The sequence below is a fragment of the Hemiscyllium ocellatum genome, chromosome 23, assembly GCF_020745735.1.
Source record: "Hemiscyllium ocellatum isolate sHemOce1 chromosome 23, sHemOce1.pat.X.cur, whole genome shotgun sequence".
In the NCBI taxonomy this organism is placed as follows: Eukaryota; Metazoa; Chordata; class Chondrichthyes; order Orectolobiformes; family Hemiscylliidae; genus Hemiscyllium; species Hemiscyllium ocellatum.
Window position 1 is genome coordinate 48,878,881 of NC_083423.1, and position 13,708 is coordinate 48,892,588.

A 13,708-nucleotide genomic window follows, 5' to 3' on the forward strand; every position below is an offset into this window, starting at 1 on the left:
TGCAACAAATACCCATCAATTAAAAAGTGCACCTATGGCAATGCAGCACTCCTTCAGTTGTGCACTGAAGTGTCTCTCTAAATTTCAGATTTGGGCCACCTTCAGAATTTGAACTCACAATGTTGTGACTGAACTAAAAACGTTACTCTCTGAGTCAAGACATTAAGTAGATTTATCTTTCTGATTGATCAATGCCATTTTGTAAAGCATCCAAAATATGTTCTAGTCTAAACTTAACAGAGTTCCAAACTGCAGTCTAAATCATTTATACCTCTCTGTTCTTTACAAATCTAATGCGTTATTTACTGAAAGGTTAAGCTATCACATTCACTCGACAAAATGGAATGCTGATTTTCAAATTTGACAACGAATTGAAATCCAATGTAGAATGAAGTGAATTTAATGATCCACGTTCTCTGGTGTCTGAAACTTGTCACAGGGGAAATAAATTACAAGTTTGTAATAACCTTAAGGCCTCTGCTTAAAGCAAAATTACTTCAGTCCCCTCAGCTCTCAATCTTGGACAGCAAGCAGTCGAACAAAATCATTTGTTAGTTGTTTAAATGAGGCACTTTGCTGCGATTAGCTTGACATAGTGATTCAAAACACAGAAATCTAAAATCTAAAGCTTTTCACATGCACTCAGGAATTGTTTCTATAGAAACATCATATAAGCCAGTGCAAAACAATTACTGTACAAGTGTGATTAACTTTCTCCCAATGCGGGAGGGTGTGGACTCTATTTACATGACATATTGTGCTGACACAAGGTCTTTTTAATCACTCTGTGAAATAATTTACAGGTTTCATTTTCGAAGGACTCAGGCTAGAAGTTCTGATTGACAATATCCTAACCGAAAACATTTAGGCTTTATTGCTTTTTGTTGGTTAACCATTGCTCACTCATAGGAAGCATATAAAAAATAAATTTGCTTTTAATGCAACATCTTTCAGGCCCTCAGGACTTCCCAAAACCATTTCAGAATTGATCCAATTTATTTTTGAAACACATAGTTGGTTTATAGACAAACATGGCAGTCAACTGAAGAAGAACATAATTACACAATGGGAATAATAACCAGAGGGTGCATTTCTGGAATAGTTGGTTAAGGCTTTGTGTTGGCTAAAGGGAGCCCCTTGTATTTTCAAAATGTGCAAAGGAATTTTTTGCACATGTTAATAGAAAGAGGGGGACCCATCTTGCCTGGAAAGCAGCACCTGCTACGAAGCCACACCTTCTGTATTGAGCAGAAATGCCAATTGCTAGAGTATATGTTAAGGCGAGTAGAAATTGAGCCTATCATCATTTGAGCCCCATCAATGGCACCAGGACATGATTTGACCCAGCAGTCTTTGTTATAGCAATCCAGTTGGCCCACTCTTTGTCTGTATATACTTCAAATGTTGAGCAAATCAAAATGTTACCAATTTATCATGGTACTTATATTTCCATGTTTTTCTTTTTGCAAAATAGGCTTGTTCGTATTTCACCTCAAATGCTGTTCCTCTGAAAATATCTTTCGTAAATGCAGACCCTTTGGGTGAAAATATAAACGTGATATTCAAGGTATGACTGGAATGATTCAGGTCAGCTTAAATTGTTAAAAATCACACAACGCCAGGCTATAGACCAACAGGTTTATTTGGAAGCACTAGCTTTCAGAGTGCTGCTCCTTCATCAGGTGCTCCTATTTAACTTTGATTTTTAACTTTGTCCACCCCATGGCTTAAATTGTGACACATTTGCAAAATCCTACTTAAAGATCGACAGAGCGGTGATTACTTATGATATCAAAGCTATCCCTCTCTGTCAGTTTAAAGTAATGACTGGTAGGTTGTGTGACGTTTTTGTTTTTCCCAAAGCCAATTGCTGGAATACCAAAGTAGAGCATTCTAAAATTATACTTGATGTTTCAAGATGGACATTCCTGGAAAGATCAATCTGCACCATTCGATATGAACAATGGCCAGTTTTTTTTTAGATTAGATTCCCTACAGTGTGGAAACAGGAAACAAGTTCACACAGACCCTCCGAAGAGTAACCCACCCAGACTCATTTCCCTACATTTACCCCTGACTAATACACCTAACACTATGGGCAATTTAGCACGGCCAATTCACCTGACCTGCACATCTTTGGGAATGTGGGAGGAAACCGGAGCACCCGGAGGAAATCCACACAGACGCAGGGAGAATGTGCAAACTCCACACAGACTGTCGCCAGAGGCCAGAATCGAACCCGATGTGGGGCAGCAGTGCTAACTACTGAGCCATGGTGCTGCCCTTGAAGTTGTTTTAATTGGTCCAATTACTGCAAAATTGTCATTCAAAAAAAGTAGCAAACCTGAAATGGCATCCAGGAGGGGTAATACATTATACTTTCAATTTAAGGACCAATGCAGTTTACAAGGATAGATTGCTTTGCAACGGAACAAAAGGGCTAGCCACTTGAAAACAGTGGAATTTAAAAGCAGTGAAGTGTTGGAAACAAGTGGTAGTTTGAAACAATGTGATAGAAGAGGCATTAATGAAAGAATGAAGGCAGAGGGAATGGCAAATGATTTGAATAAAGTGAAAGAAAGGCAAGGAAAAGGAGGGTGTCATGGGAAGAGATTGAGGGAACAATTGGGGAAGAAGTGAACAAAAGGAGAGAAATTAGCACAAAGTGAAGTAAGGCTGAAGGATTGGTCCATTGAACAAAACTGAGGCAACTGAAGAGTTAGTTTTGAAATCAAATAAGTAGATAGGAGGGAAGCACTGGGATAGAGTTTGAAGAGATAACTGAAGAGGCTAATTACAGAGATGTAGCAGATTTCAATTCATAGTGTGCTACAATCTTTTTCATGTCCTGAATGTAAATGACCAAAATTAATTGCCACACTCATTTTTGATTAGAATAGAATGAGTAGCACCACAATCTCTGCTTTTCCACAGATGCTTTGAGAGCTCATTCAATAACATGATGTTACTATAATAATCTTGTAGCTCAGTGAATATAGCTTCTTGTGCTTACTGTTAAAATGACAAAAGACGTCCAGTGAATAAATTTACATTTATCTTTATAATGATAGCTGCCGAACCAATCTGATCCAAGCATTTAAGAATGTGACTACCTAGGGAGGGCAGACATAATGAGATGGCAGTTAAGATTAGCTCTTATGATGTAAATGGCATACAGATTATCTGCTTTATTCCTTTCGATGCTTAAAAACCTGGTTAATTACATACTAAAATCACATACTGCCAGAATGCCACATGAGGTAAATGTTTTATCATCTATGGTGGTGGTACTGCTGGACAAGTCAGATCCCAGAATGAAATCTGGCTTGATATATTGTATGTTTAGTTGTTTATTAATGTGGTAGTCAGTCACTGAGACATATTCACATGAGATTATAGATTTTCTTTAACAATCTAGCAAAAGTTTATTACACAAAATGCAAACAAAATAGAAACAAACTAATCTATCTAGATGGGGCAGTATGGTGGCTCAGTGATTAGTAGAGCTGCCTCACAGCACAGGAATTCCAGCCTTGAGTGATTGTCTGTGTGGAGTTTGCACATTCTCCCCCTGTCTGTGTGGGTTTCCACTGGATGCTCCAGTTTCCTCCCATAGTCCAAAAGATGTACAGGGTTGGTGGACTGGCTAAGCTAAATTGTCCAGGGATGCATAGGCTAGGTGGATTAGCCACGGGAAATGCATGGTTACGGGGATAGAGTCTGGTTAGGATGCTCTTTGGAGAGTTGTTGCAGACTTGATGGACTGAGTGTCCACACTGTGGGGATTCCATATAGAAGACAGTTTTAAAATATCTTAAAACACACAGTAAAACAAAGCTTTCAACTTATTTCTCAATAGCAAATATTTACAGAAATTCAAGTTCAGAGAATTTATGCCCTTATATTAAATCTTTAAGTCTGACTAAACTGATTATCTCTAGTTTTTTTCACTTTGTGTACTGTGGAGTCTTCTTGCGTGAATACCTATGAAACTAAGAGTCTAGATATTCTCAGCTTCTAATAACTTGCACATTTCTAACCAATCCTTTCTGGTCTGTACGTTCCACAGAGTAGACTTCTGGTGAGGTAACTTATTCCCTGTTATATTCTGAGAACTCCATTCCAGGAGAGAAACCAAACTTGTCTCTGACTCCAGTCAGGTCTCCTCTAATCTCCCAAAAACATGTTGAGTTTTTATGAAATAAAATCAATCCTTGGTTATCCTGAAAAGAAGTGTTGAAAAGTGTGGTGCTGGAAAAGTGCAGCAGGCCAGACAGCATTCGAGGAGTAGGTGAATCGACGTTTCGGGCATAAACCCTTCTTCAGGAATGAGGCTGGTGTGCCAAGCGGGCTGAGATAAAAAGTAGGGAGGGGGGGGAAATTTGGGAGAGGGGCGCTGGGAATACGATAGGTGGAAGGTGAGGGTGAGGGTGAGGGTGATAGGCCAGAGAGGGCGTGGGGGTGGAGAGGTCAGGAAGAAGATTGCAGGTCAAGAGGGCAGTGCTGAATCCAGGAGTTGGGACTGAGATAAGGTGGAGGGAGGGGAAATGAGGAAGCTGGAGAAATCTACATTCATCCAATGTGGTTGGAGGGTTCCTAGGCGGAAGATGAGGCGCTCTTCCTCCAGGCATCGTGTGGCCAGGGTCTGGCGATGGAGGAGGCCAAGGACCTGCATGCCCTTGGCGAAGTGGGAGGGGAGTTAAAGTATCCTGAAATGAAGCAAAGCTAATAACCATCCATTGTCTATCCTACATGTAGGAAGCAACCACAGTACAAATAATATTCCCTTAATACTCAACAGCCAGTCACCTGCTCTCTGACCTTGTCCTTTCAAAAACAAAATCCTGAAGACAGTAACCAACACCGATGTATACATAAATTAAACACGATACATCACACAACCGAAGTCAAAGTCTGACTTCAAGAAGCAAGGCTTGAGTAGGTTCTTTTAACCATCATGAACTTCAATGACAGTTTCCTGCCACTGTAAAGCGTTGGCTCAGCTACTTCACTAGAACTTTAGTATACTTTCATAAATGAAAGGCAGACAAAAATTTGAGTATTACCTTTCTCATATGAAGAAAATTAATTGCGCAGGATGTTGTACGAAGTATAATCTTCAAGAAAAACATGATTTGAGGCCAAAGGATATTTAAACCAGTTGAACCAACATAATATGATATGTTTTAAAGTTAAATGTTCCAACATGTTTTAATATTTACAATGAATTCTGCTGTTACTATTTTGTAATGGAAACTATGTGTGTAAAGTTGTCATCTTGAAACCATACCTGTCTATCAGTGGTGACATGCTAATTCCTGGCCAGTTTCAGTTTTAAATATCAATGTCAGAAACTTGAATGAAAAAAATATTCAATAGATATTCCTGTCTGTCATAATATGGTGTGCACTTCCCATGATTGTTCTATTTGAAACCTGTGACAGCTTTCCTAGTTTCATCTTTGTTGGTACCAGTTCTGCAACACAATAGTATCTCCTTCAACTTGTATATTGTGTAACTTTAAAACTCTTGTGTCCAGTGAAACATCCTGCAAATATCACAGTGACTTCCGATTGAATTATGTATGCTTCAATATCCCCAGCAGCAATGTAATTGGGGCATCTATTACAATCTTGCTGGATTTCTAAACTTATTGGTTTTGAAATTTCTTTTCAGTCAGGAGACGATCTTCGGCAGGACATGCTTGTTCTGCAGCTGGTTAAAGTGATGGACAGGATCTGGTGCCAGGAGGGGCTGAATCTGAGCATGATCATCTACAAGTGCATATCAACAGGAAGGGGAAGAGGTCTGTGCTACAGTGTTGTCTTCTTTATTAAACATATTAGACCCTTTAAAAAGGTTTAACTCTTAAATTACATTGATAAAAAGTTTACATTTTCTGCAAACCAATATTTTTAAGATCATCCCTGCTGGATTAAGTTGCTCACTATATTTGGTAATATTTCAAGTGCTTATAGCAAAGATTTCATCTCAATATTTTTAGCATTACACACAAGGAAGCCAAAATATTTTCACTTCAAAAATAAATAAGTAATACTCTGCATTTGTTAGAAATTTGATGCCGATGAAAATGAAAGGCATTTTCAATAAAAATGATGTGAAATCTTCCCTGAACAACTTACTGAAGATCACGGTATAAATTCAACCCTTATATTTTAGTTTATTCATTTACTGGATGTGGCATTATTGAGTAGGCAGCATTTATTGCCCACCCATAATTGCCCAGAGGGCAGTTAAAGTCAATCACATTGCTGTGGGTCGGGGGAGTCACATGTGGGCCAGACTAAGTAAGGATGGCAGTTTCCATCCCTATAGGACATTTGTGAACCAAATGGATTTGTCCTGACAATCAGTAATGATTTTCTGCTTATCATGAGACACTTAATTCCAGATTTTTATTGTATGAACACATCACTATCTGCAATGGCAGAATATGAACTTAGAACCCCAGAACACTACCTGAGTTCTAGATAAATAGTCCAGCGATAATACCACTCGGCCATGATCTCCCGATTTGTTACTATTGTACAGTGATTGATTTATTGCAAGTAAAAGCAAAATGTTCAAGGCCTTTGTACACTGCTTCACTCAAGCTCTTGGACTCCTTGCAGGCTTGGTAGAATTGGTCCCTGATGCCACAACACTTGCCAAGATCCATATGAAACATGGTATCATTGGGCCACTCAAGGAGCACACTCTTTTAAAATGGTTCCAGGAACACAACCCCACTGAAGAACAGTACAAGAACGTGAGCATTAACCTTATGTTTGCATCATAGGTTTAAAAAAAGTGGTGCTCCTCTACTGCTGTACTATTTTTCTATTATATAATCAGTGATTTGGGAACTGCTTGTGATCAGTTCAGTGTTGTTGTGATTACCTCAAGCTCCCATCCTTTATTATTTGTTGTGTATTGAATGGAATTTACAATTGATCAAAGCAGATCTTGCATTGAACTTGTACATTCTATATTCAGAACAGCATTCATATGTTCAAGAGTTGGATGAGATTGCTTGATGTTATAAAGAGAGTTTCCCAAAATCCATTATATTTGCAATCCAGTAGAGTAAATTGGAGTCAAAGTTGAGGGAGAATTGAATGCAGATTTAGAAGACTGAACCATATTGGTAGAGCCACACTGTTCCATTAGTAAAATCTCACAATTGCAATACTTCCTACAGGAGTCACTGCTTAAGGTTTGGTACAACAGCACTGAGTCAACTTCAAATTGTATTGTTACTTCTCTAAGGGCTGGCTATGCTAATAAGTCAAGGACCAGAATGAAATGACATGACTGCTTTGCACAGTTCAACAGAAGCAAGCTCGAGCCTAAGTACATGTACAGTTAATTATGACTGCAACTTGTAGTCTCAGGTGTTATATAAAGCTGATTTCAAGTTATTTTGTGTTACAATTCACATAAATAAAACCCAACATGGTGGCAGTGGTGGGGATTTTTCTAAGAAACGTAAACAGTGATGTGAACTTGCTTCTGATGATGTGGAGACACCAGTCTTGGACTGGGCTGTACAAAGTTAAAAATCACACCACACCAGGGTTATAGTCCAACAGGTTTATTTGGAAGCGCTGGCTTTCAGAGTGCCGCTCGTTCATCAGGTGGTTGTGGAAACTAGGATTGTAAAACACAGAATTTATAGCAAATGTTTACAGTGTGATGTAACTGAAATTATATATTGAAAAAGACTTGGATTGTTTTTAAGTCTCTCAACTTTTAGAATGACCACGTTGGTTTCAGTTCTTTCATATGTAAATTGCAAAAGTTTTATTAAAAAAGTTACATTCACAAGTGAACTTTAACAATGTGGGCCCAGATAATGTATTGAAGGTGCGAGTTTCCCTATGACGCTCTCTGTGCCACCATGGTCAGACTGATTCTAATCTAAAAGACGGATTCACAGAATCTTACATGGATTGCTTCTGATGGACTGTGCATGGTTGTTGGTTATGTGGTTTCATCCTATTCTTGGCTCATTGAGATATCCAGCTGTTAAAGCAACACAAATTCTTCAAGCAGTAACACAACAATTCCCAATCTCCTCAAGCAGCTACTGTTACACACAAGAAACAGACTGTCAGTAACAGACGTCACTTAGCACTTTCAGAAAGGGTTGGTTAAATATTTGATTAACCGATGACTCCAGAATGAATCATTAACCAGACATTTGTTGACTCCAATGAATGTAAAAGATCCCATGACATGATTCAAAGAAGCGCAGCCATTTTGGTGAACATTTACCTCTCAATCATAATAAAACAGCACATTAACGGATTGGCAAGTTTTAGAAATTCTGAGCAGTTCAAGCAGGGATTTAAGGATTTTAGGTCTTTATCTTTTCATTATAATTCAGCTTTCCACCATCCACAGTACTTTCCTCTCACATTAATTCATCAGTTACCTTAACATTATTTTCAGGATTTGGAGGTGCTGGTGTTGGACTGGGGTGTACAAAGTTAAAAATCACACAATACCAGGTTGTAGGCCAACAGGTTTATTTGGAAGCACTACTTTTGGAGTGGTGCTCCTTCATCCTTCAGGTGGTTGTTTATATTTACAGGAACCTGCTAACCAAATCAGTAACTTTGTAACAGCAGTGACAATAAATATAAATTTATCAGGCATAATATGCTTTAGCATTTAACCGTAATTTTCATACATCCACCAATGGTAATGATACCTTCCGCAGCCTACTGTCTAAGATTTGGAGTTAAAAATCACACAACACCAGGTTATAGTCCAACAGGTTTATTTGGAAGCATTAGCTTTCAGAGCAGGGCTCCTTCATCCTTCAGATGGCCACTGAGATCTCTCTCTCGTCCACACTGCCAATGTTTCCTTCAGTTAAAGGAGCAGTGCTCCGAAAGCTAGTGCTTCCAAATAACCCTGTTGGATTATAACCTGGCGTTGTGTGATTTTTAACTTTGTACATCCCAGTCCAACACCAGCTCCTCCAAATCTTAAGTTTTGGAATTCTACTTCGATGTTTTCCTAAGTTCTTGGTAGCTCCAAAGAATTGAGACCGATTGTGGCTGGGCTTTCCTAAAACGCAATAATAACACAAAAGACTGCACTTACTGGAAAATGCTGAACCTGTTGGTTGATAGTTCTGATGACCATAATACCTTTATTCTTGATAATTCATGAAATATGAATCTCTGGCTGGGCCAGCCTTTGCTCTCCATCACCAACATGCCTTGAGAAGTTAATGGCAAACTGCCTTCTTGACCAATGGCAGTTCATAGGTTTGGGCACACCCCCACTGCTACTATAAAGGAAATTCCAGGAGTTTTACACAGTGATAGTGAAGGAACTGTGATATTGTTCCAAGCTAGTTAATTGTGGAATTTGGAGGGAACTTGCAGGATAAAGTATTCCTGTAGGTCTGCTGCCCTTTTACTCCCACATGGTGGAGACTGTGGTGTTGAGAGGTCCTATTGCAAGTTGCTTGCCAGATTCCTGCATTGCATTGTGTCAATGGTACATACTGATTACTCTTTGCTGATAGTGGAAAGAGTGATTGTTTAAGGTGGTGAACTGGGTGTCAATAATGCAGACTGTTTTGTCCTGGGTAGTGTCAAGTTTCTTGGATTATATTAGAGCTGCCCCTCATCCAGACACATGGCCCATATTCCATCACGCTCCTGTACTTATTCTTGTAGATGGTGAACAAGTTTTGAGGAGTCAGGAGGTGAGTTACTCAACTCAGGATTCCCACTCTCTAACCTGCTCTTGTAGCCACAGTATCTTTATAACCTGTTCATCATAACAGCCAGGATATTGACAATGGGGGATTATTTGAGGTAAATGTGTTGAATGTCAAGGGAAGCACAGACTGCTTTGTATCTGAGAATGGAACAGAACACTACATAATCATCAGCAAACATTCCTACCTCTAATCTGATGATGGAAGAAAGATTGTAGATGAAGCAGCTGAAGATGGTTGGGTTGAAGATATTACACTGAGGAACTCCCTCACAGATGTCATGGGGCTGAGATGCACCAACCACAATCATCTTCCTTTATACCAAGGATGATTCCAACCAGTGGAGAGTTTTCTCCCTGATTCCTATTGACTCCAGTGTTACTAGAGCTACCTTGATGTCAAAGGCAGTCACTTGCACCTCAACTCTAGAGTTAGCTGTTTTATCTATGGTTAGACCAAGGCTGGAATGAGGAGAGTAGTCAGGTGACTCTGGTAGAACCTAAACTGAGCATCAGTGAGTAGACAAGTGCTGTTGTGACACCTTCCATCACTGTGCTGACAATTGTGAATGGATTGACAGTGTGGTAATTGGGTGATTTGGAGTTATTCTGCTTTTTGGGCAATTTTCCATATTGTAAATTAGATACCAGCAGTGTAGTTGTACTGGTAAATCTTGGCTAAGGGCTCAGCTTATTCTGGAGTACAAGTTTTCAATCTGACAGATGGAACGTTGTCAGGGCCCATAGACTTTGCAGAAACCAGAGCCTTTAGCTGCATTTTGATAGCATGTGGGAAGAATTGTATTAGCATCTTAAGAAGATCTCACAGGAGGAAACCAAGGCTAATTGTCAATGAGAAGTGTTCAATAATATTTATTCACACATTACAATGCTTCCTTCATCTGAAAAGTCAGCAAAAATTTCACAAACTGCTTTGTCGTGGGGTTAACTGAAAACTCAAGTTGCAGTTGAGTCAATATTGGTTAAAGTATTCTGTGTAAATGAATATTCCTATTCAGTTGTAATTTTTTGGATGGATCTTGGCCATAATTAATGTAGTGGCTGGAATATGATAGATATTCCAATGAAATCTGTGATTGATCTTGCAAGGAGGTTTGGGAATTTGAGTGCTGTGAGTACAAGATAGTCATCATATTCATATATGAGCATGCACAGGGAGGTCTTTCAGTTGCATGCACTGATATGAAGTCCAGGGACTTAATTTTCAATCTGGGGGTCAGAAACCCACCCCACCCCAATAATTTCCAAGTCCTGAGCCCAGATCTTAACTGCATTACTCAGGAGACATTATCTTTACATACATATGGTCTCATACGTTGTGCTGAGCTCCACCAGGCAGCAGTAGCTGACTGTTAAGCATCATCCTGTCGGGAAATGACAGCCATGGTGGAGCCTGCTACTACTTTGCAGAATCAAGGAACAAAAAAATCAATGGGCCAGGAGGAAGAATCCCACCGTTGGCACAGAGTAAAGGTGATGCAAAACCTTCCTTTTTTTTATCCCCACACTCCACACAGTCTTTCTCAGAGCAATACAGAATGGAGAGAAGAACAATACTTGCAAACAAAAAGTGGTTGAGTTAGTGTCAGCCCGGATTACGCACTGAACTTTATGGAGTGGAATCTGAGCCTGCAGCCTTCTGACTTGAATGCTAATAAGTGACATAATGTTGAGAGCAAGTTCATCAGGGATCATTGGATGTTTGTGTTGACTGTCAGATTAATTTGGTCTTTCCACGAATTAGTGAAAAGGATAGCAGGAGGAATTTCTAAACTCTTTAAATTCTCCTTCTTTCTACCATGTATGGCCAAAGAGGATTCCATCAATCATGCTGAAATAAAGCTGTTTTGATTCTATCCTGGCATTATGGGTTCCTGCCAATTGGATCTCACAATTGTTGTGCTGAAACTCATAGTGAGCAAGACCAGTTATTTAGTTTGAACCTTGTCTGCTCGATAGCAGGTCTTGCCCAATGCGTGGATTCTGGCTAGTTTCATGAGGTCACAGGTGGAGCCTGAGATGAGTCCAGAAACTTTTAAAGACCAAGAGATGTTGGAGCAGAAAGAGGCCATGCATTCCAAGTCTACTCCACCATTCAATTAGACCATTCTGATAATATTCTGCTACACATTCCTACTTTTTCCATATAACCCTCATGCCCTTACTGATTAATCATCTGCCTATCTCAGCTTTGAATCTACTTAACAACCCAGTCTCGACAGCCCTCTGTGGTAAAGAATTCCACAAATTCACCACCTTCTGAGAGAAGACATTCCTCCTCATCTCTGTCTTGAGCATGTGACCCCTTATTCTGAGATGATGCCCTCTGGAACTGGATTCTCCCATAAGGGAAAACAACCTTCCACATCTGCCCTATCAAGTTCCCCAAGAATTTTATACGTTTCAATCAGGTTGTTTCTCATTCTTCTGTATTCCAGTCAGTAAGCCCAAACTACTCAACCTCTCATCATAAGACAGTCCCTCAATAGATGTAGTAGACTCAACAGCCTTCTCTGGACTGCCTCCAAATGCCAGTATAACTTTCCAAGATAAGGGGCCTAAAATAGTTCACACTATTCCAGCTGTGGTCTGACTACTGGCCTTGTCTCGTTTTAGCAAAGCCTCCCTATTTTTAATGCTCATTTCTCTTTGAAATAAAGGCCAACATTTCATTTGCCTTCACAAAGGTGAATATCCAAAGACTTTTCACATGGTTCTGCAGGGCAATGTTTTCACACAGAAGATGGTGCGTACATAGAACAAGCTGCCAAAAGAAGAGTTAGAGGCAGATACAATTACAACAGTTAAAAGACTTTTGGTGAGATACAAGGATAGGAAAGGTTCAAAGAGATATGGGCCGAAAATGTGTTCCTGGAAAAGCGCAGCAAGCCAGGCAGCATCCAAGGAGCAGGAAAGTCGAAGTTTCGGGCATGAGCCCCCCTCCCTGAAGAAGGGCTCATGCCTGAAACGTCGATTCTCCTGCTCCTTGGATGCTGCCTGGCCTGATGCTCTTTTCCAGCCACACATTTTCGGGTCTGATCTCCAGCATCTGCAAAGGGATATGGGCCAAACACAGGCAAATAAGACTAGGTCAGTTGAGGAAACCTGGTCGATATGGATGAGTGGGCCAAAGGGCCTGTTTCCTTGTTATATAACACCACGATTCAATTACCCACTGAACTTGGACGCTGGCTTTTGGAGATTCGTGGATGAGGATTCCGAAATCCCTTTGTATATCTATTTCTAAATGAAGTACCATGATGGAGATAGATTTTGTTTCATTTCCTGGATTTAAAGTTCATGTTGCATCGTTCATGCATTACTGTTTTGCTCATTAGGCTGTGGAAAACTTCGTCAACTCCTGTGCAGGCTGGTGTGTTGCTACGTTCGTTTTGGGCATCTGTGACCGCCACAATGACAACATAATGCTGAAAACCACAGGCCACATGTTCCACATCGACTTTGGAAAAATATTGGGTCATGCTCAGATGATTGGAAGCATGAAAAGGTCAGCATATTTAACTTTTTCTCTAGAGTGTCTTACTCCTCACATCCGTGGGGATGATGTCAAGTCTAAATCCAGAGATGACAGCTGAAAATTTTGGCTGATAATCAAGTACAGTACTGAGAGAGTGCTACATTATCTAAATGTTCAGGTTCAAGGTCATCCTGAGGTACTACCCGGCCGTTAAGGTGGATGTTAAATCTGGGCGGCACAGTGGCTCACTGGTTAGCATTGCTGCCTCAGAGTACCGGGGCCAGGGTTCAATTCCCTTCTCAGGTGACTGTGTGGAGTTTGCACATCCTCCGCATGTCTCTGTGGGTTTCCTCCCACAATTCAAAGATGAGCAGGTTAGGTGTGTTATGACACAGTGGTGAGCACCTCTGTTAATACACCCAGAATAGCTCACCTCACCTCGTAATCTGTTAAAAGATGAGTGACAGA

At 40.1% G+C, this 13,708-nt stretch overlaps 1 protein-coding gene across 1 annotated transcript in view; it reads left to right on the forward strand.

Moving 5' to 3' along the window:
- The window catches only part of LOC132826623 (phosphatidylinositol 3-kinase C2 domain-containing subunit gamma-like), a 61,361-nt gene that overhangs the window by 36,081 nt on the left and 11,572 nt on the right, over positions 1–13,708 (forward strand). Inside the window, exons 7-10 of the mRNA XM_060842579.1 lie at positions 1,475–1,567; positions 5,677–5,806; positions 6,633–6,769; positions 13,101–13,270. Of these exons, the coding sequence (XP_060698562.1) occupies positions 1,475–1,567; positions 5,677–5,806; positions 6,633–6,769; positions 13,101–13,270 (530 nt within the window). The remainder of the gene's footprint in view (positions 1–1,474; positions 1,568–5,676; positions 5,807–6,632; positions 6,770–13,100; positions 13,271–13,708) is intronic.